General features: G+C 38.1%; 1 protein-coding gene across 42 annotated transcripts in view; it reads right to left on the bottom strand.

Moving 5' to 3' along the window:
* The window catches only part of LOC121295932 (receptor-type tyrosine-protein phosphatase delta), a 226,921-nt gene that overhangs the window by 78,182 nt on the left and 125,255 nt on the right, over window positions 1–23,484 (bottom strand). For 19 of the 42 annotated variants that reach the window (XM_041221061.1, XM_041221131.1, XM_041221062.1 and 16 more), the window contains exons 5-11: window positions 19,366–19,554; window positions 13,910–13,918; window positions 13,102–13,119; window positions 11,452–11,562; window positions 10,205–10,216; window positions 7,577–7,846; window positions 352–930 (exon numbers count right to left, since the gene is read on the bottom strand). In XM_041221061.1, the coding sequence (XP_041076995.1) occupies window positions 352–930; window positions 7,577–7,846; window positions 10,205–10,216; window positions 11,452–11,562; window positions 13,102–13,119; window positions 13,910–13,918; window positions 19,366–19,554 (1,188 nt within the window). The remainder of the gene's footprint in view (window positions 1–351; window positions 931–7,576; window positions 7,847–10,204; window positions 10,217–11,451; window positions 11,563–13,101; window positions 13,120–13,909; window positions 13,919–19,365; window positions 19,555–23,484) is intronic. The other 23 variants (XM_041221106.1, XM_041221122.1, XM_041221156.1 and 20 more) reach the window with 5 other exon arrangements.

The raw sequence follows: 23,484 nt of genomic DNA, 5'->3' as shown, positions 1-23,484 counted from the left end.
TGACATTTTCCTTGGAATTCTGAATATAAAAAAAGCTACAGTGAAATAAATAATTTAACATCTCAACCAAATGTACATGTTTAGTAAAACACAGACTTGCAAACATGATCCAAGCTGTAGCAGGTACCAATTCACAATGTAAACTGCTGTTGAGCTATTTGTTGTCTCAATGGTAGCAGGTTGCATATTCTGGCAAAGGGTAATTTAAATAGAAAACTACTCCCCTGATAATGTTCCTCTTGATGAATTTCAGTTCAATTTCTACAGCCTGTGCACTGCCTTTTTTGCCTGTAATAAATCCTGGAATTTGCAAGGATATGTGTTATTAGATGGAACATATTTAAAGCTCACCTCCTGTCTTAGTTATAACCTGGATGTCACTTGATAAGGGCCCATCTCCAACAGAGGTGAACGCAAGCACTTTGACATGGTAGGTTTTCTGTGGAGTGAGGCCACTGATGGTTGTAATGTGAGTGTCACCCACGTTGTGTTTCTGCCAGTTGTTGACGTGCTGGCTGGGTTCCATGGTGTAATAAACTCGGTAGCCTTGGATCTGTCCATTTGCCTCCTCTGGCTCCTCCCACTGGACCAGGATGGTGGTGGAACTGAGCATTCGTGCAGTTACTTGACGAGGCGCAGTGCTGGGGGCCTGTTCAGCAGTCCTAGTTTCCACTGGCTCACTCGGTGGGCCCCTTCCTATATTATTCACTGCCACCACCCTGAACTCGTATTCAGAGTACGGACTGAGGCCTCCCACGCTGTACCGTGTGGTGGCCACCCCGTCTATCTCCTTGTATGTCTCTTCAGACTTTGATCTATGCTGGATGATGTAATAAGAAACAGGCTCCGGATTCCCAGAGTCCCATGTCAGTGTAATGCTTGTGGCTGTGCTTTCGGTCACCACAGGGGTTCCAGGAGGCTTTGGCAAAGCTGAAATAAAAAATAAAAAAATACATAAATGCCATCTGAATTAGTACATGTAAACAAATGACCTTCTCCAGCAATTTAAAATAAACCTTAATTGTCAGAAAAACTTTATTCAGAGATATTGTTTTCAACTTATTTCAGTACATTGGTATGTTTCACATCCAACTGTCATGTAACTGCCCTGACCAATTAACCACCCATGCTTAATATTATTATTATTTAGCAGATGCCTTTATCCAAGGTGGATTACAGAGACTAGGGTATGTGAACTATGCATCAGCTGCACAGTCGCTTACAACAAAATCTCGCCAGAAAGACACAAGAAGGTTAAGTGATTTGCTCAGGGTCACACAATCAGTAAGGGGCTGAGCTGGGATTTGAACTGGGGACCTGCTGGTCACAAGCCCTTTTCTTTTACCACCAGACCACACAGCCTGCTAGTACAGCAGTAATGGTGTCGGCAGCAGGTGCAGCATCCGCGATGGCAACAAAAAGAAAACATTTTAACAACAACAAAAATTGGAAATCCTCTTAAGACTTGAAAAGGGAGAAAATAGGGAAACGATAGCAGCTGATTTTGGGATAGGCAAAAGTATCGTGACAGATATTAAGAAGGCAGAAGAAAATATAAAATAGTTTGTGGGATCAACAGAATCATTCAGTGCTTGCAAACAGAGATCAAGATGATCAACTGGACAAAGCAGTTTTTACCTAGTTTGTACAAAGGAGAAATGAGGAGTGCCAACAGCTGGTCCAGTTCTGAGTGATAAAGCCAAATGTGTCTCATGCATTAAACAGTGGTAAATTACCTGAAATACTGCGTGGTAAGAGAAACCCATACCACGCACAAAAAGGAAGGTGTGACCTCTCTATTCACTAATATACTAGTATGCACGAATTAGGCGAGCTAAATGATTCATTTGCCAGTCATCACAGCACCCTTTATTTTAGTATATGGGCACTCCAAAGGACAGGGAGTCCGGCTCTCACTTTGTTAGAATGACAGCAACCAAGGAGGCACCAGCTGGCACCAGCTACATCTTCAGTGGGTCTCCGTACGATGAGGGGAGGCGGCCCGGTGTTACACAGATTTCTGCATCCCCATAGAATTCTATATCCCCTTAGATTTGATGCCTGCACAGTACTTGCATCTAATAAAATTAAAATGTGTTTTAAAAGAAAAATACAGTTTTATAAGGTTACTTTTAATCAAGGGTTCTGTGTATTGAGCAACACAGGAGTCTGAGTGTACTGTAGAAATCAGTGGTGTTAAATGTGCTGTTTTATTTTTGCTATAGAATTAGTTTGGTCTTGTTTTCAATATTTGTTGCAAACTGCAGCAGAACTCAATGGCGGGACTCGGGCACAGGAATATCGTGCATCCACGTCCAGCTTTGAAAAACAGCACCTAAGCAGCCATGGAATCGTGCGGAGATACAGAATTCTGCGTGACACAAGGAATGTCTTCCTGTGAGACGGTCAAATCGGAGAAAAAGAAAATAATTAACTGAAAACAAATATTTGTTCACCTTTATCCCCCTCTGGTTTATTTTGAAGGTACTCTGGTAGTGAAATGTTGGCCAAATATAAATGTGTTTTTTTTTAAAGGGATTGCAAGTGCGCGGACATCATGGGATTTTATACAGCACTGTCTATTCCTACAATACAACTTGCATTGAGAAAGCAACATGTTTGGAATCTGAATAAAGGAAATGATTATGTAATACAGTTCACGTGCAGTCATCTTTTGGTAAGTTGCATTTTCAGAATCATATCATTATGTACAGTATTACAAAACTGTATGTTAAAATAGTGCCCTTAATCCACAAAACCAACAAAATCCATCCTATGTAGCCTATATCTGACATTTTATTTGTAGTGTTCTGCAGAACATGGGCAATCGTTTATCCTGGAAAAAATTAAATACAGAACCTGAAAGCAGATATATGCGTTTATCATGTTTCCCACGCAGCAATACTTGTGATCTGCTCTATTTATATTGTGATTTAGACAGACACCGTCTGGTTTCAATAAGCCATAAACTTAACACGCTCTGAGATACTTAAGAAAGGGAGATAATTTGAATACATTTCCATGGACTGCCATTATTAATTGTATGTAAATGATTTGCACGCGGTATGTTTTTCCACGCGATTCATTTCACGTGCAAAGTCATTTGCAGCTGGTTAGCGAATATAGCAGGTGTCCAAAGCATGTAGTAATGGACTTACTGTGTGGTAAACTGGTTACCACTGTTTAGTGCATGAGGCTCTATGCTGGATGGCGATCCTCAGTTCAAGGCTTCAACTGGCTGGCTGAAGTTCTTTCAGCAGCATCATGGAATATGACAGCTGTATATCAAAGGCGAGAAACTAAACTCTGTGTAGTAGCAGAAGCAATGGAGCCATTCGTTACCGACCTGCATGCACTAGTTTCAGTGTGATGAAACTGGTCTTTTTTAGAAATGTTTTCCTAGGCGCACATTGAGAACTGGAGCTGAAAAATCAGCACCAGGATTCAAAGTTGTTAAAGACCATGTAACTCTACTGCTGTGCACCAACACATCAGGTTCCATTAATGATTGTGGGAAAGTCAGCCAAACCTTTCTGTTTTAAACATATAAACACCTAAGCACTTCCCGTGATCTATAGATCACATAAAAATGCATGGATGGATAGGGGACTTTTTAAAGACTGATTACATAAGAATTTTGTACAAGATGTGAAGCGCAAACTGCATCAATTAAACCTACCAGAGAGCTCCATCCTCTTGCTCGTTAATACACCAGCTCACCCTTCGGAATAGACATTATCAGCTGGACTTTTTCCAGACTTCCATTAGTTTTTTCCACACTTGTGTTTTATGTTTTTTGATATTCATAACCAGATAGACAGTGCGTATAGATAGAATGTACAAATGATTGTCAAACATATATACACTATTTACAAAGTATATACGTTGCTGCTTCAGTTTTTCATCTCAAGCACATTGCTGTCCAGTTCTTGCTCAAGAGCCTTCAGCTGTAGCTGCTTCTCTTATGGAACTCCTCAATGGATTTGATTTTGATATAAATGTTATTCGCCACAAGCCACAAGTGAGCCACTTGAGAGCATAGTGGAAGGAAGCATACTAAAAACGAAAGGCTTTTTCGTATTTTGTCATTTTTTTCGCATGCTTAGGAAATCACCATCCTCCTCTGCACCACTGGTAATAAGACATAGTTAAGTAATCATCTGTTTAATCTATAGTTTATTCATCGCAGTGGTTTGCTGTTAACTTTCGGTATTGCAAATGTAATGTACATTTTAGACATATATAATTATACATACATATATAGAGAATTTTCTATAAAGCAGAAGGGCTTTTGTCTGAAATAGATATTTTTAACCAGTTACATCCAAAAAAATGTAATTCTATATCTTTCATTTGTATACTACACTGCACTGATACATCATTCAATATATATATATATATATATATATATATAGTAATATATATATATATATATATATATATATATATATATATATATATATGCGTAATTGCATTAATGTAATGTATGTGACTGTGTTACCATGTTTCATTACTGTATTTATTGTGCTAAACCGTGCTTTACTATATTGTATAATTCTTTTTTATGGTTTTGGTTTACTGAAACGTGCATTAGGCATTTAATACTACGCTGACATTGTTTGGATTAGGCATCAAAATGATCAAACTTCAGTTACTGTGGTGCAATATTTCACTGCAAATAAAGACTGCGGCTTACTAGTACTGTGCTCATATTAAGCATATAGTGTAAGGAAAAGGGTGAATGATTTATACATTTACATGGTTTTAAATGCTTCTACCTTTAATTTTAACCTTAAACACATATTTCAAAATTACGAGTCGCCTCAGGCTACAGTGAAAGTACACGATAAACCATGTCGATGAATACATTAATAGCTTAAGTAATCACATGGACAAAGTTCAACGAAACAGTCATGCATGAGCATATGTCAAAGTAGTGCAAAATTCAGCACGACACCCACTGTCACAGAATCTTTCATATCACAAGCACAAGAGTATACAACACTTGCTACTCTGGAGATTTCCGGACGGTCATGGACTTTCCCGACTGATTATTCATTTTGTTTATGGACAATGCTTCTGGATGCCGCTTGAGCTGAACAGAAAACCATTAACCCTTTGTGGTCCTATGTCGGACCAGGTCCGACATTACAATTTTCCCTTTCCAGTCAGATGTTGGACCCTGTCCGATATCATCATAAAGACGTAAAGCACAGGTCTCTAGTGTTTTTTTCTCTGGAAAAAGCAGAGAAAACCTTTCAATGGCCGAGTGAGACTGATAGGAGCCGAATCAAACCAAAAAAATAAATAAATAAAAAAAGGGCGTATCTCATTACGCCATGCATTACAGAGATAACATGGACATAACAAAGGAGCTCAAAGAATATCACTGACATTTGCAGAGATTTTTAAGATGTTATAGTAATAAAAGAATGACTTGGATCACATTATTGAGGAATTTGGTGAGAAACGAGTGATCAAGATAGGACTTATCAGTATGCACATCTATAAAGAGGTATGTGAAAAATACAGCAAACAAGGGGTGGGGCTTGGCTGGAGATACAGTACTTACAGTAATTTTAAACACCATGTGTAAATTGGACCCAACCCAGCTGACTAGCGCTGAATAAATGGACTGCAAAGGGTTAAGTGTTTCTTTAACAGTTAATAAGGCATCAAATGTAAGTTATTGTACATTTAGTACCCCTTGCTTTGTATTTCTTTAAAAAGTTTTGCTTGCAGAAGGCTTCTTGTTTTATATTGTAAACCGCCTAGCAATGTATTCTTAATTTCGTTTATGTTCACTTACTTTTAAAGTAAAACATTTCCCCATGTTTAACACTAGAACCACTGCGGTTATACTGATACCTACAATATATAATACTAACAAAGTAACATATGTTTTCTCTCGCGTGTGTCACTCGGTGCAGCACTGAATCCAGGCTGAGCTGCAGCAGCCTGCTGCCTTGCAGTTTTCTGCTGAAGTGCTGTGGCTAGCTTCAAGATGAAATATTTTCCCTGGTACTAAGAAATTGATGGCTGCCAAGTCCAGCAGAGATAATAACAGACTTGTGTGTGTGTGTGTGTGTGTGTGTGTGTGTGTCTACATTTACTGTGTCTACATTTACTGTAAAAGGCAGGACTGCCGTGGCGGTTCTAGTGTTAAAGCAGTTTGGGCTTTATTTTTGTCCCATAATTGTCATTGTCAGATTTGCGAACATCTATAGAAATTTTCACATATCCACCTATACCCCAGTCCACAGTGAGTTGGCTATGTGATATTGGATTACATGTGCTTTATTAAATATTTTGTAATTTGTTATTATAGTGTATGGTCTCCTTGAGACAATGTTTTATCTAACCTTGGAGTGCTCAGAAAATAACCCTGAAACAGAGGTGTGTTTGAAGCAGATACAGGGTTTCCTGTCATCATTACCTCGTCTGATCAACAGCAAGCAGTGCCAGATGTCTAAAATGCACAGATGCATGATCCCCCAAATTCACCTGTGCAATCAAAGCTCTACAAGCTCTCTGCTTAGCTGGCACATATCACAGGCAGGTTCATAGAGTAGGGATTGACTTTAAGCAGTGCCAGCATACCAGAGCACCAATGTTGCTCTAGCTTTACTTAATATATTCATTGAATTTTAAATTGCTAAGAGCTTTTCCTGTATGACTGGGTTTCTTTCTTATGCAAATGTAAAAAATATACCACAATACTTTCACATTAGAATTTGCCACAGAACTGTAAGTATCATCTATTACAGTGTGTAAACAGCTTATTATGCATCAATGTTGATTGAACACTGCCTTGGCTATATAATGTATGTGTGCATAAACCCATTGGGGCTAAAGAAAAGCTCAACTCAATTTCACATTCTGAGTAGCTGCTGCTTAATTCAACCCTGGACATACAAAGCTAATTTGCAATTTAAGTCTTTGACAGATTTAGAAGCTCATGAAGTGAAAGTGGAAAGTGGATTTACAACATGGAACAACCAAAAGACAACCATAAAATAGATTCACATATACAAGTAAAGAATATCTATATATGTGTATCTTTATGTTGTTCCAAAACTGGTAACTGCCTAATAAAATCCAGTAAAACCCAAGGGCTAAAAATAGCCAGTAAAATGGTTCTCTGCAATGGTTTAAACAGCAGCTTCAAGGAAAGATAGAAATGAAATTAGCTGTCATCAGATCATCTATATTGCGGGCCAAGATGAGCTGACTTAGGGTTTGACATTTAAAAGTGGTCCATTCCAGTTCTCTCCTAAAACCTTATTTAATGTTGTATTGGCATTGTATTGTTTACATTTAAAATATTTTTTTTCTTCTTTTCCCGGTTCGGTATGCTTTGTTTTAAAATGACATATGTATCTATTTCTTCCGCAGAGATTACAGATCACTATTTGTTTTGTCTAGAAGCCACCCCTTATGAGAGTACCTCCCTGAGGAACCTCAAAAAACAAGTGGGAATACAAATATTAGTGAATGTTCCAGGCGGTTTAGTGATAAACCGTAGTTAGTGGTTTGGAGACCTTTACTAAAGAAGAATAAGCTCAGAAACCCTTACCCTTCACAGTAATTTGTGAAACAGCCTCAATGACACCAAGAGTTGACATGGCCACGCAGGTATAGTTGGCTGATTGCCTCACGTCTGTAAGCTCGAGTACATTCCTCCCAATGGGCATGTCGTCTTCAGGAGTCAAGTCTTCAGCCCCCAACATCCACTTCACATAGGGCATGGGGGAACCCACTGCCACACATGTGATATTCACACTGCCGCCTGGCATGATCTCGTGGTTTGTTGGAGGGATAGAGAACCTTGGAGGGACACGCCGTACTGAAACAAAACACAAGTAGGTAATAACATGTACAAAAGGAGGGAGCAGGTTTTTCTCTACACAAAAACAATAAAGATGTTAATTTAAATCAGATTACTTTTATTATTAAAGAGTAAGTAGCTGGGTTACGAAAAATATAGCATTACATTCCCTCTCGTGATGCTGCAATTGTTTAAATAACATTTTTCTTTTCATTGCTAACATCCTAACAACTTTTACACATAACTTTTAAGTCTGTTTCAAAGCTCCTTTTAAACATTCTAGTGCACTGACAGTGTAAGGATATTGCCCACACTTTTAAACAGGTAACACAGCATAGAAAAGCCAGAGCACTTGTTATTTTTTTATTCGCTTTTCCTGCAGTGATTTAGAGGACAGATCTCAAACCCCAGTGCACTAGAGTGGACATTTTGAAAAGATCTTTGAAACAGACTTTAAAGTTATAAGTGTAAAAATGTGTCAGGGTGTTAACAATGAAAAGAAAAAAAAAAACTGTTGCATATAACATTGTATTTTTCAGAACCCTGCTACTTACATTTTTTAAAAATATATATTTTATATTTATTGTTTTTTGTAATAAAGCTATTTAATTATGTATTTACCTTCACTGCTTGGTGATTTATAAAAGCACATTCACACACAAGTAGACTCAAACCTAACAGGGTCCAACATTGGACTAACTACGGACTAGCAATACACAAACACCATGCAAAAAGATATATATCAAAATATACATATATATATAGAACAGCACAGAAGAACTACTGGAGGATCAACAGCATGCTTGAGTTGAGTACGGAAACCAACTTCAATGCTGCGTACTTCCAGTTGATGTGAAGAAATGTGCCGGACCACATTGTCACATCACATGTAGCCTCTGATAACCACATCCAACTACAGTACATGGAAAAGTGCAGCTCGATTTGCTCTCAATCAAAAAGTGGATGCAGCCTCAAGACCTCACACTACCATTGAAAATGAACTTAAAAACAAACAAAAACTATAAATATATATAGTATTATGCACATGAAAAGAAACAAGGCAAGAGCCTGGTACTTAAACTGGATCTCGGTCATGCACACAAGGAAATGGCTGACTCTGAAGGACAACCATGCTTAGGAGAGGTGGGAAGAGGGGTGAAATAAAAAGTACAGGAAAAAGGAGAAAATTGAAAAGAGGCAGAAATAAAACTGAAGGAAATCTGACAACCTACTAAGATTTAAAGGAAGAGGGCAAGAGAAAAAGGGGGAGAGGAGGAGAGGCTTTAGTACCTACTATTAGAAAATAGTAGGAGTGCCAAGCATCAGATAGAAACCAAAAAATCAAACTAAAAGCAGCAGGGGTAACATTCAGTGAATACAGCCGAACCAACCAATAAAGACAAATAGTAGTAGTAGCTATTTAGGTCTGAACTAAAGGGAAGCTTAAATAAAAGAAGCACAACATTACAAGGACTGTTACAATCAAGCAAATACCATTTAGGGTTTTGGAATAAATTATGGGAGAGTACTAAATTAGTGTTCCTGCTTAACATACTCTAAAGAATTGCAATGCCATTTGTTTTCTAGGCTTGTGTGTGTTAAACAATTGAAAGCAGCAAAGTACTTCGGACCCAGCCAATCTTAAACACTCTGACGTTTTCAAGACATGCCCTTCAGGGTCCCTGGCTGTTTCTGAGACTTTACATCTTGAATGCAGATACTAAAACAGTACATTATTTAGTAACCATTTCCTTAGGTGCCCTTTTTTTGTGCAAGTTTTTTAAGGACAAAAAAAAGGGGGCCTATAGTTGCCGTGACCGCAAGAAAAGATGGAAGGGCAAAAAAAGCAGGCATTATTCCTCTGGGAAACTCCCACTGACCACATAAAATGCAAGAAAGTTGCAGATTTTTCACCAAATATTGCAGGATTAATTAAGAACCCTATAATCAACCACTAAAAAAAAATAATCTGCATTCAGGTGATAATTCTTCAGCTGTGACACAGCATCTTGGCAAAGTAACACGTGAGCCCCTGGAGAGACAGGCTCTAGTATGAGCAGCAAAGCAGGAACACTGAACAGCAAAAGGAGACCACAAGAGCAGACCACAGTTTGTGCATATACAGGTTGCCATGCACCCCAAAATGCACACTCTCTCTCGTCATGCACAACCACTACTATTGGGCACAGTCAAGCACTGGAAGCAAGACCACAGCATTCACTACAGAAACATACACTTAACCAAATTAGGGAAAGAAAGAAAATAAAAAAGGATAAAAGGCCACGCAATGCAGCTACATTCATTTCATTTGTATTCTTGTAATTGTTTTAAATTAATATTTTTTGTAAGGTGGTTAAAAAGTAAAAACACACCAACCTTCTCGCAGCTCTGAGGGATGTAGGGGGTTTGATGCAGAACACAATGAAATGAGGAAAGGAGAAAAACAAGGGAAACACAGAGAGAGTAAAAAGGCCATATCAAGGCTTTCAACTGCTATTTGAAATATCTTTACGAGCTCTCTTTGAAGGCTTCCTGTCTCCACTTGAAAAAATTTGCATCTTCCTTGATACTACTGTATCTTAGAGCTGGAAAAAACAGCTAGCATCATTTTGAAATTTGATATATTTTTGGAAAATAAAAAAGTAAAATCACTTCAGAAGGTGTCATTATTTAATAGTCATGGAACTGAAAATTATCAAACTAGAACAGAATAAAAGTTAAAAGCAATTCGTAATAATTTCAAAATCAGGCTATATGTCTACCTTAAAAATCATCCACACTGTAGTAACAAGCTTATGACGCTGGTTACTGTGTATGGATTATATTTACCAATACAAAATAAAATTTTTTTTATTATTTTTATTTTCATGATGGGAAAATTATCAAACTAGCACAGAAAAAGTTAACAAGGTTAATTAGTTTTACTGCTTATATTCAAAATGACGAATATAAGTAGTATCATATATTTATGATCTTTCCTTAATTTCTTTACATTTGGATAATAAACCTTCATAATCGCGGGGGGGGGGGGGGGATATATTTTATGTTTTTTTATATGATAATTGGCATATTTTCTGAAAAGCTTTTTTTAAAAAAGCTATTTTTCTTGCAACAGGTCATTATTGAAAAAGCAAGGACATTTTCGCACTGTCCTGAGGAAAAACAGAAAGAAGAAAGAGCAGATGAAGTAGAAACACCCCAGCTGTGTGTTTAAATGTCTGAAGCAGCTCCTCAACGTTCTTTGATCAAAGAGGACCCAAGTCCAGAGATCCCGCCCCACAGAACCAGGAGTTAAAGGCAATTAGTAACACACCAAGCAATCAAGTTATGAAAACAGTTCAAATAAAGAAATATAAAACAAAACAAATGTAAAGCACAGGTCCAAATTAATGCAAGAAAATTGAATGTAAAAAGTTGTATACTTACAAACCCCTTGTGACTGGATGCACTGGACTCAAGAATCTTTAATCATCTTTTTATTGTGTTCCTGTTATCGCCTTTTATGTAGTCCTTCACTTATTTGTCTAACATCACTATATATAAAATACTTTACAGTTTATTGCTGCTACCAATATATCCTGAACCTGTGGAAGAGTGGGTGGGCAGGGTTATGTTGCTCCTACCTCTGACATATAGATTGGCAGGGGCAGAATATCGTGTACCAGCACCGTTGGTTGCAACACATTCATATTTTCCCTGGTCAGATTCTTCACTCTGCTCAATTTGGAGGGCACCTGTATGGAAATAAAATGTATGGGCAGAAGGAAAAGTTAGAGACTGCAGTAGATTTTCCATACAAACATCCTTTGCACACTTTCAGATAGGCCTTGTATGCGAAGGTCCTCCCACTTGACTTGCTGCTTCACTATTGTTTTTTTGCTCTTGAACAGACAGAAAATGAAGCAATGGAGAAACTCAAGGAGATTATTTGTCTTTTTTATTTACAAAAACTGACACAGTTAAGCTACAACCCAGCTATATATAACATTTCACTGGACTGGTCAATATGGAGATGGGTGAGGTTGCCTCAAGGAAGCATGACTTTTAAATCAAAACAAAAAAGGTTAACAATTTACAAAAGCAGCATAAAGGTAGGGGACAGTTTAAAAATAAATAAAATCAGGGATCTTTTAAAAACTAATACCTTTGGGGTTTTTTTTTTTTTTTTTTGGGGGGGGGGGGGGGGGGGGGGGGCTTAAAAATGCAGCAAGCACAAAAAGGCTGCTTATATTTAAGAAAAAGAAAAAAAGAAATGTGATTAGTTAATTAATTAATACCAAAATATCATTGGAAGTTACAAAACTTTTATGACATGCAGATCTTCCAAGAACAAGAATTGAATGCCGGTGCAACTTACAACCTTTTCATAACCCTTAGCTGAAAAATAAAATGCAAATTGGATTAGAAGACAAAATTAAAAATCATGGCCTTAGCCAACAAGAACGTAACCAAACACTGCTGTGGGAGCTGGACAGCCCCCCCAAGAGACACACATGAAAATCCACCAATGGGATTAGCAGTGTGGTGTCACAAAACCCAAGAAAAAGACTTTGAGCTACAATCATCCTTAAACTTGAGCCAAAAATTACAAAAAGATTATGCTTTCTGTGAGACTTTCCATTTCCAAACCCTGAAGAATAAAAAAAGGTCAAAAAAGGAAACAGCTTTCAACCCAAGAAAAAGAATAAGAAAAAAAGGTGGAAGAAAAAAGCACCGTAGAAACTTTATCAAAAAAGTAGTTGTTTGGGGCTTTTTTTTAAGAAGGTAGAAGAAGATGAGTAGAAAGAAAAAAAAAGTTTGCAAAGATAGAAAGATTTTCTTAGGGGGAAAAAACGTACAAGAAGTACAAGAAATGTGGTGGTGTCCTCTGCATATCTGTGGGTTATCCAGACCATCTTGAGTTTTAGTGCTGAGCAAGAACAGCTAAGGGGAAAAAAAATGTTTGGTTGTTTTGGACAAAAAAGTGGGACAAATGATTCGCTGTGACTGGGCTATGGCCAAAAAAGAATTGGATATGCTTGTTGATTCTTTTCTTTAAGCATATCGCAACTTTAAAAAGTTCCTTTTTTTAACATCAAATGGAAATAATAGAGAAAATTAAAACAGACATAACATGGAGAGTTAATGGGAATAACTGAACAGGACAAATAATAAGAAAACAAAATGGGGTAGTGATGGATTTCTGTTTCAGAAGCAGGACAAATATGAGAAAGATGAGGAGGACAGCAAGAATGAATTACATCATTCTGTGAACGTTAGTTCAGCACTCTTACCTCTTATTGGTGTACCACCTGGGTGGATAATATGAATGCAAATAAGATTAGAAAGAAGAAGCATTAGTACGAGAAGGAGGAGGCTAGGGCTTTGGAAGAAGAGTCAAATTAGATTTTACAGAGTAAGTAAATAAAGGTACTAAAAAGAAAGATTATTTACTTTACTCTACTGGTAAAACAGATAGCAGATATTAGATAGCAGTATTAGGTTAAGAAGCAAGTTGTACAGTAGTGTACCACATGGACAATGCCAACTAGTGCTGGCATTATCTCTGCAAGAGCAGAAATTGAGAAGCTCTTATTAAGGAGATTGGTCAAAGGGGTACTGTAGATACATACTGTTTGACAACCTAAAACCCTTAACTTATCCTTACAAAAATATTTAACACAGTATCTATTTTTAAAAACATATATTGGATATGAACCAATGTTAACACGTGGATTATAATATTTGATAGATATATATATATATATATATATATATATATATATCTATATATTATATATATATAAATATAAATACACACACATATATATATATATATCGGTTACACTGGAGGCAGGTAGGGAAATAAGTACTGCAGTTTAGGTGGGATTATGGCATCTACTTGACTACATCAAAGTGATAGCTGTGCTTTTAGACAGGTGCTTCTATGGTTGATACGACAACAATTGTGTGGAAGTGTGTGCCACTACGGATATCTGGTGACTACACTAACTGTTAGTAAAATGCATGCCATGCATTTTAATAATAGTTTCAATATGAAAATTAGTGGGGGTGAAGTGCGCTTCAGAACTAAGCACTTACCAAAGGATTCTGGAGATTTAAATACGGAGAGAAGAAAGACAGCATAAAAATATTATTATATTCCTTAGATTTTGGTACAAAGTTTTCAGAATTAAAGCTTTATATACTATATATGTCTACTTCACAGGTGAATAACAAATTATGGCTTACAGTAACAGAAGGTTAATTTACACAGTTCTGCTGACAACAAGTAAAAGGCAAGGTAACAAGATGACTTGACATCACAGGACAGGTAAAAAGTTGAGAATTCTGGACGACAGATGATCAAACATCTCAGATTCAAAAATTATATAATTACTAAAGCCAATGTAAACAGCTTCTTACGGGCAAATAAGCTAGGCTGCGCACTACTTTGTATAAGCTTTATAAATGTTTGAATAAAAAGTATTGGTATATCTTATCATAGCAAAAAAGAGAAAATTAAGGGTTGGGAAAGGGAGTATTAGGGAAACGCCTTGGGCAAAGAGAGAAGCAAAAGCTGGAGTCTACACCAGAAGCAGGGGTTGTAGATTGTAGATCCAGAAATAATTAAAGGAATGTGAAAGGTATTGCTTGGTCTCACACACTACTATGGCTAAATAGGTATAAAAAAAATGTTCCATTGGAAAAAGCACCATGTTTTATCAGTTAGTCAATACAACTTTTTTATGTTTTAGGTTATGTAAAAAAAGTGTTATGTATTAGTGCAAGGCAATGTTTTAGATCCAAACTGTCTAGTATTGATTCAGTTGCAAATACTGAAAAGAGCACTATATACACAGAGCACACACATACACACACACACACACACACACACACACACACACACACACACACACACACACACACACACACACACACTGTTGTAGTCAAAAGTTTATATATCCAATGGAAATTTATAATTTCTAGAAATTTCTCAAAAAACAAATAATTTTAGGAAAAATAGTTTGTAGCAAAAGCTTTTCTTGATGAGGAAAAAAAAAACGTTACAAGAAATACAGGTCTAAAATTATTTATTTCAGCATTTTTTTTTTTTTTTTTTTTTTTTTTTTTTAGCAAAACTTCAAAAATGCAAATTCAAAAGTATTCATACCCAGACAAGGAAAATTAAATTAATAGCTAGTTCATGCACCTTTACCAATAGAAACATCTTTTAAACTATTAGGATATTTGGCGATGAGCTTTTGGAATTATTCTTTTGTGATTGTTGACCATACTTCAATGCAAAATTGTTCCAGTTCATTCAAATTCCGAGGACTTTTCTTTTGCACAACCTTCTTCAACTCATACCAAAGGATTTTGATCGGATTTAGATTGGGACTTTTAGGCCATTCCAGAACCTTGATTTTATTCTTTAACCATTCTGAAGTACATTTTTGATGTGTGCTTTGGATCATTGTTGTGTTGGAGCGTCCAGTTGCGCTTTAAAACCAAGTTTTGTAGAGGAGGGTTTCAGATGATTAGCCAATATCTTTTGGTATGCTATGGAATCATTTTACCATGTATTGGAACTGAATTTCCTGGGTCATTAGAGGAAAAACACCCCCATAGAAGGATATTACCACCTCCATGCTTAAGTAGGTACAGTAGGTATGGTGTTCTTTGTACACCTCATCAGACTCTCCAAACCTAACAACTATTAGCTTGACCAAGTAGCTCAATGTTTGTTTCATCACTCCACAAAACCTTTGACCAGAACTCATATCCATCATTCAAATGCTGTTTTGCAAACTTTAAGAGATTTGTCCTTGTATGTTTTCCTAAGAGTGGCTTTTTCTTTGGCTTGTGACCATTGAGACCTTCACCATGCAATCCTCGCCCTATGGTTGAAATGGAAACCCCAGTCCCACTTGCAACCAATTCACTTTGAATATTTTTGGCAGTCAATCTCAGATTATTAACCTTCCTCACAATTCTTCTACTTGTTTTTGGTGAAAGAACCTTCTTTCTTCCAGACCGAGGGAGTGTTGACAGTACCATAAGTTTTCTTGATAATAGAAACAATAGTTGAAATTGGGATACTCAAATGCTTGGAAATTGTATCCTTAGAAAATAATTTTCTGCCTAAAGTCTTCAGATAGCTCTTTACTTTTTCCCATGTTGACATTGGTATTGACAACAATCATCCTATGTCTAACCCTTTTACACTCTAAGACCCTGTTCACACTTGCGGTTTAGGCCCGCCCAGGGCCGCCTTATCTCATGTGTGAAAAATGAAAAGATGGCCCTCGGCCGGATGAAAATAAACCAGCTTTTTGATGTGGCCAAAAGTAGGCAATGCCACCTCAGGGCTGGCCTATCTGTATGTGTGAACCCAACGCAGGCCCTGGGCCGGCATTAACGCGTCAATGCAGTGACGTAGCTCAAACCACTCCCCTACTAGGTCGAGCGCGTAACAGAGCTACAGTTGCTAAGCATAACTGTAGTAGATTAAACAATGTCGGTTTTAAGAGGTAGCAACTGGGATGATGCAGAAATTAACCTTAGCGGTCCATTTATTCAACGCTTGTCAGGCGCGTCAGGCGAATTTATTTTCACATGCGCTATTTATTTTTACACAGGTTTAAAAGGCAGTGAATCGCAAAAGGACATTCAGTACTGTATCTCTAGCCAAGCTCCATCCTTTGTTCGCTGTATTTTTCACCTCTGTGTGTGTGTGTATATATATATATATATACACACACACACACACAGTGCCGAGAAAACGTTTGTGAACCCCTTAGGATTTTCACATATTTCACATATTTCAATCCTAAAATGTTATTAGTCCTAATAATAGATAAAGATAGCATGATTAAACAAATGACACAAAAACATGGTAATTTTTCCACATTTACTTATCCACAAATGATTCAACATTCAATATCCATGTGTGAAAAAGTATGTGAACCTTTAGATTCAGTAACTGGTGGCACCCCCTTGAGCAGCAATGACTTCAACTCAGCATTTCCTGTAACTGTTGGTCAGTCTCTCACATCGTTTTTGAGGAATTTTGGCCCATTCCTCCTTACATAACTGCTTCAACTCTGTGACATTTGAGAGCTTCCTTGCATGGACAGCTGCAGATCCTGCCACAACATTTCGATGGGGTTTAGGTCTGGACTTTGACTAGGCCATTCTAAAACACAGAATTTCTTCTTCTGCAGCCATTCTTTTGTAGATCTGCTTGTATGTTTAGGATCATTGTCTTGCTACATGACCCACTTTCGGTTCAGCTTCAGCTCACGGACGAATGGCCTGACATTCTCCTCTAGAATCTTCTGATACAATGCAGAATTCATGGTTGTGTCAATGATGGCAAGCCGTCCATGTCCTGAACCATCACACTCCCACCACCATGATTGACGGTTGGGATGAGGTTCTTCTGTTTGAACGCAGTGTTTGGTTTTCGCCAAACATAACGTTTCTCACTGAGGTCAAAAAGTTCTACCTTTGACTCGTCTGTCCAGAGAACATTGTTCCAGAAGTCTTGTGGATCATCTATGTGCTCAACTTCAGATGGGCAGCAATGTTCTTTTTAGAGAGCAGTGGTTTCCTCCTGGCTATCTTTCCATGAACACCACTCTTGTTCAGTCTATTTCTGATAGTTGAGTCATGAACACTCACATTAGCCAAGGCAAGAGTGGCCTACAGATCCTGGGATGTTACTCTAGGGTTCTTTGTGACTTCTTTGATGATTTTCCGGTTTGTTCTTGGAGAGATTTTGGTAGGACAACCGCTACTGGGTAGAGTGACTGTGGTCTTGAACTTTCTCCATTTGTAGAATCTGTCTGACAGTGGATTGGTTGAGCCCCAAATCCTTAGAAATGGTTTTGTAACCCTTTCTAGACTGACGAGCATCAATAACTGTTTTACAGAGGTCCTCAGAGATTTCTTTTCATCGTGGCATGACGTATTTCCACACACCTGTATGGTAAAGACCAAACTCACAAAGTTTCTGATCTTTATATAGGGTGGGGGCTCCCAAACTCACCCCTGAATATCTACCTAATTATTTAAACACCTGATTCTAATTATCCCCTTAATTGAGCAATACAACCAGGGGTTCACTTACTTTTTCGCATACCCTGGATAACTTAATTCATCATTGTTTGTCTAATTCATACATCATTTTGTTTCAAAAGACATGGAATTGATTAATATAAACCCTATTGGATATTTAAGAAAAGACTGGTTTTGATTCAAGAAGGCTATCATGGTAAAATTATGGAATTTCCATAATTATCATTGGGGTTCACAAATTTTTTTTGTCACTGTATACAGACATTCCAGATTGTAGCTAAGACTGTAAATCTCAATATTGATAAATAATGCATACGACTTTGCATATTCAGTCACCGTTAATATAATAATCTGTATTGTGATTAATGTGCAAGTCCTTGTTTGCTGCATTTATGCATGATCCAACACGATCGCTTCTTTCCACAGTAACCGACTGCACTGTCAACAAACGCCTTTATTGTATCTTATGCAGTAAGTACAGTACCAACAGTGTTGCAAAAAATAAGATGGACATATTTGCGTTTGCGAATTTCCCAGCTCACTCTCTTATGTTCCGGGAATGCAGTGTTCTGTCACTGTTAACATTCTAGACAAGCATATCACTGCAATTTAGGCTTCTTTTTCAGCCACATATGTAAACGCACTTAGGTCCCCTAAAACCTCAACTGTGAACGGAAATTTGAGGCGGCCCAGAGACAGCCCAAGGCCGACTCAGTAAGTGTGAACAGGGTTTAAGACTGTTCAACTACAATCCAGCCTTTTCTAGAATTAGGTTGTGCATTATCATACTTAAATTTCTAGCACAAATTAGTTTTTTTAGAGTTTTGCAAAAAAATTGCTAAAATAAATAATTGTATACATCTAATTCTCAAAACTTTTGCTACAAAAGATTGTTCCTATAATTCATTGTTTTTGAGAAATTTCAAGAAACTTTCCATTGGGGTATGTAAACTTTTGACTACAACTATATATATATATATATATATATATATTATATATATATATATATATATATATATATATATATATATATATATATAGTAATATAGATATACTTGTTTGGTTGATTCTGCTTTGTGTTTTAGGTTTATTTAGTTTGTTTTTAATGGTTTAACTCTTGGTACTCCTTTTCCAGTTCTGAATGAAGCCCAATGTTGAAAATTAACCGTTTTGAAAAATAAAAAGGAAAACAAAGTAAGAAAAGGGAGAAAATGGATCCGTCAAATACTGTGAAAAGGCAGTAAAGAAAGAAATCATCAAAAAATACAGTCACAGCAGTGAGCAATGCGGAATAAACAGAAGCTGCAAAAACATAGGCACTGGAACAGGGCATGACAACATTAGAGACAAAGACGACACACCAAATAATACACAGAAGAGGAGAGGAGTAGAAGCAAAATCATTACCTACAAATCAAACACAAAGGAAAGGAAGGAGCTCTTTGGCGTTAATGCATAAAAACAACAAGACCCTACCTGATCGTAATTGCTTGATGCGGCCATTATTGTTAGTCGTGTCAACGGGTAAGAAGTCTTTGAACCAGGTAATTTCTGGATCAGGGTTTCCGCTGGCTGCACATAACATGGTGGCTGTGCGCGTGCGCTCTACCACTTTCAGTTGTGGGCCCATGTCTATGGTGGGAAAACCAGAAGGGAGCTGGTCCTCTGAAACACATGAAAAAAACAGGGCATTTATTTTGCGGCTGCCAGAAGCAGCCATGCATTGTTCCTAATATATCAATACAGTTTAACTTGATTAGTGTTAACAAATTCACACAAAGACACACATTATACGAGCATTATATTGACATACATACAATCTGTCTTAAAGATTACTTGTCTGTGGAGACTACTGTACTTCTTACCACCCCCAGCATATATTCTTTTAATGTAAATGAACCAATAGCAGAAATTACCGTTACTGCTATTGGTTCATTTCAAATGACAAACGCAAGACTTTATTACAGCATGTTGCCAGTTTTGCTTTTTAGAGATGACGATACTTAAAAAATGACAAATTACAAAGAAGAACCTTGTCATTTCTTGTCCCCCTAAGTAAAATCTGAGATGACAACTGTATCATTCTGTAGTCTAATGAAGTGTCAGCACTTACCAATTTGGAAATGTATTTTACCATTTGTCTAAGTTACTGTGCTTTAGCAACTACTTAATTGCATGTGTTCTGTAGCACTAAAGGCAAGCAGGATTATTTCTGGGATATTTGAAGAGCTATTCATTTCCATGCATTGGTTAGTATGGTAATGGGCTTCCCAGCCACTTAAAGATGAACTTGGACTTAGAAAGACTGTAGGTGTTGTGGAAATTAGGCAAACTGGTATCCTGTAGTAGTTTATGAATTGTGGAGGATATGGCAGCCCTCAATGAAACAGTCTGTATTATTTTACAACCTTTGAATTTATATTATTGCTTAAGACACCAGATGCTCTTACTATTTCACTGTAGTTGTTTTATATGAGCCTTAAGCTTACCGAACATTTTGCTCTACAGGGACTAGGAGTAATCTCAGTACAATTCAAGTCATGTACCTTATGTGTTTAGTTATCAGTTCATTATTCTGGGATTGAAATACATTGGAAGTCAAAATGTAAAAAGCTACCAGTGAAAAAGATTTAACAGTTTGTTGTCCTGGGAATATATCTCCACCATGTTTTTTCTTTGTGACACATTATATACAATGGGTCCTAACAGTGAGATTTATTTGTTAGTTTTGTTGTCCATCAAATATACTTACTTGTACAGATCCAGTAATATGACGGACATTACATAATTGTATTATGACACTGATATGTGTATAGAGAGGAATTGTGAGAGAACTACTGTGTGCTGTACTCCAATCTACATAAGGAGCTGAGGGACTGCATTCAGGACTTCTTTAAATATTTGTCACATTTCTACTTGGCTAAGCACAAGCTGTTACTACCCTCTGTGCTGTTTGCTTTTCAGCAGCACAGAGTCAAGGAACTTGTTCCAGAGGTGATGCTAGGCTAAACAAATCCATCCCCTCTTAACACTGAGCTGATATTTCCCTTTATCTAAACAGTGAATGTCAAAGGGTTAGATACAGCCAACTTCACAGTAGCTCACGTTTGACTTGTGCCCATACAAAACTCACTCCTAATGCATATGCATGATCTTTTGTGTCTTCTCAGGGGCTGTGGAAAACTGCAGCCTTTTTGTTTTACATACATACTGTAGAGGTGCACAACAAGATAACACCTCTTGCATGCTAACCAGACTGAGTTGCCCTACGCTTTCCTTTCCTTTTTAATAGGGGTAATTCAATTCCTTCCCTCTTCCTCATGCACAGCAACTTTTTTGATTCACTCACTTCACTCAATTTTCATGAGAAATATTCTAATGGAACAGATTCAAACAGCTGAAGTTATTGTACGCTAACAGTCATGGCTTGTTCCCAGTCTGGCTGTCAGGTATTTCGGCAATAAAAACCTCAGCATTGAACATAAAATGTTCTTTAAAAATAATACATTTTCTAATTGGAATGCTTATCTCTGTGTACACAAGCTATAATATACTAATTTCATGTTATTTTATAAATGCATTGGAGCTTTTTTTGTCCAATAGAACTGATTTCAGAAGTAGCACATATGACACAAAACCATTTTTTCTATTTGGCTATCCTAACTTAAATGGTTCTGATCGCAAACATAAATAAACACTGTATTAAAATGTGTTCTGTGAAGCACACTAAAGTCTTATTTCAAAACCTAGTTAATGTTTTAATGAAAATAAAGATCCATATATACTAATTGTGTTAGCTCACGTTAGTTCCTATCCCTGAGAAAAAATGCAGGAATGTGGCTGGAGCCTTTATTTAATACTTGATGATTAATCAGGCCATATGGGATATTAGGGAAGAAAATTGTTGGATTGAGAGTGTGTTGTTTAGGTGAGTCCTGCTGGGTGCTCTGTAATTTTGTTTTTGGTCTGTGAAGGCAAATGTCCAGCTGGCCAAAGAGGGGAGCCAACAGAGATGTGTGTGAATAGCCAAAGAGTAAGAGGGGGAGCCCTGAAAGCCAGAGGGGGAGGAGTTACCGTCCTCGAAGGCTAAAGTAGGAGGAGCTACCATCCTCAGAGTAGGAGTGGCTGCCTGCCTGTCTGAAGAGCAAGAGGAGGAGGAGCTACGGTCCAAGGAATAGCTGCCATCCCCTGGGCCAAAGAAGGAGGAGCTACAGTCCCGACAGCCTTAGGAGGAGGAACTACCATCCCCAAATGCGAGGAAGGAGAGAAGCGTAGGGTTTCTATGGCGGAGGAGTCGTGGAGACCACAACCCCTGCGCTCCAATCCGACACCTGTGGGTCAGCTCCCTCAGCCCATGCTCCCAGACACCCCACCGTCGTGTCTGGACCTCACATCACTGGGCCTGGGTCCTAGGTCGCAGCACCACCAGGAACTCGTCTGCAGCCTCTTGGTCACCAGCCCTATCCATGCCTCCTGGGTCCCTTTAAGGGGGCACTGGGATGGAAAGAGCATCCCACACAAAGACCCAACGTACCCTCCACCCAGCTGTAACTCCCATCCATGCAGAGAGGCGTCATTCAAGGGGGGAGGTGGACAGGTGGCGGCCATGTGTGCTTTACTCAAGGGAGATGGTATATGGCAGGGCAAGAGCCCTGCAAATGGAGGGGTTTTTGTGCAAATGTGTATTGTAAATAGTGTGTGTTTATTGTACCTGATGCTCCTGGGAGAGTCTGGTTGCTATGTGTGATTGCCAGCTGTGGATAATCAGCAGGGTGCATGTTCCAGCAGGGCGCCAGGTATAACAAGGTGACATTTATTCACCTTAGGGCTGTTGCAAAGCTAAGGACAATGGGCTAAATATCGTCCAAGCTACCCGGACAAAAGACCTAAAGACCTTACTGTAATCCTCTAATCGGCGTGAGAGTGACCCGGGATCAGAACATAAAGAAATCGAAAGTGCCGACGGCCCGGCGAGTAGCCGGAGTCAGGGTTTGTTTAGTATGGAACAGAGAAGATGAATTCAGGAATTGTAGATCCCACTAATGTATAGAGGGTGAACCTAAGTAAGTGGGACCTCCCATGCATTAGGGAGTTGCGCACGCCGTTTTCACGGCACCTTTTATTTTAAGTTTGTGTTTTATTTTGCCATTTGTACGCCAAACCGTATGTATCCCGTGAGCTACCATTGCTGGTAGCGTCACATGGGGTTCTGTCTGTGTGTCTGTAAATAAAACCTATGCGCCTGCAGGGGATGTCAACTTCAACCTCTGTCTCCATCTTGTGCCTGTCAGTCAGCAGCAAATACACACACCCACACACCAGCAGCCTGTCACATATGGTGTTTGGGAAGAGTGGGGGATTCGAGTTTCACAGAGAGACTTAGGGGTAAGTTTACCTGCCTGTGTTGTGCTTGTCGCAATAGTCACAAACCACTCTTCATGTGCAGGGCTCCTGCCCTGCCATAGCCATCTAGTATGTACGTATGTATGTATGTATGTATGCATGTACGTATGTATGTACTTGTTTTTTTGTTGTTGTTGTTTTTTACCCCCAACACTAAACCCCAACACAACACCACCTTTGTCATTAGTAGTA

The sequence above is a fragment of the Polyodon spathula genome, chromosome 2 (genome assembly GCF_017654505.1).
Source record: "Polyodon spathula isolate WHYD16114869_AA chromosome 2, ASM1765450v1, whole genome shotgun sequence".
Classification (NCBI taxonomy): domain Eukaryota; kingdom Metazoa; phylum Chordata; class Actinopteri; order Acipenseriformes; family Polyodontidae; genus Polyodon; species Polyodon spathula.
The sequence above is the reverse complement of the archived record's forward strand: the minus strand, read 5'-3'. Positions and strand labels throughout refer to the sequence as shown.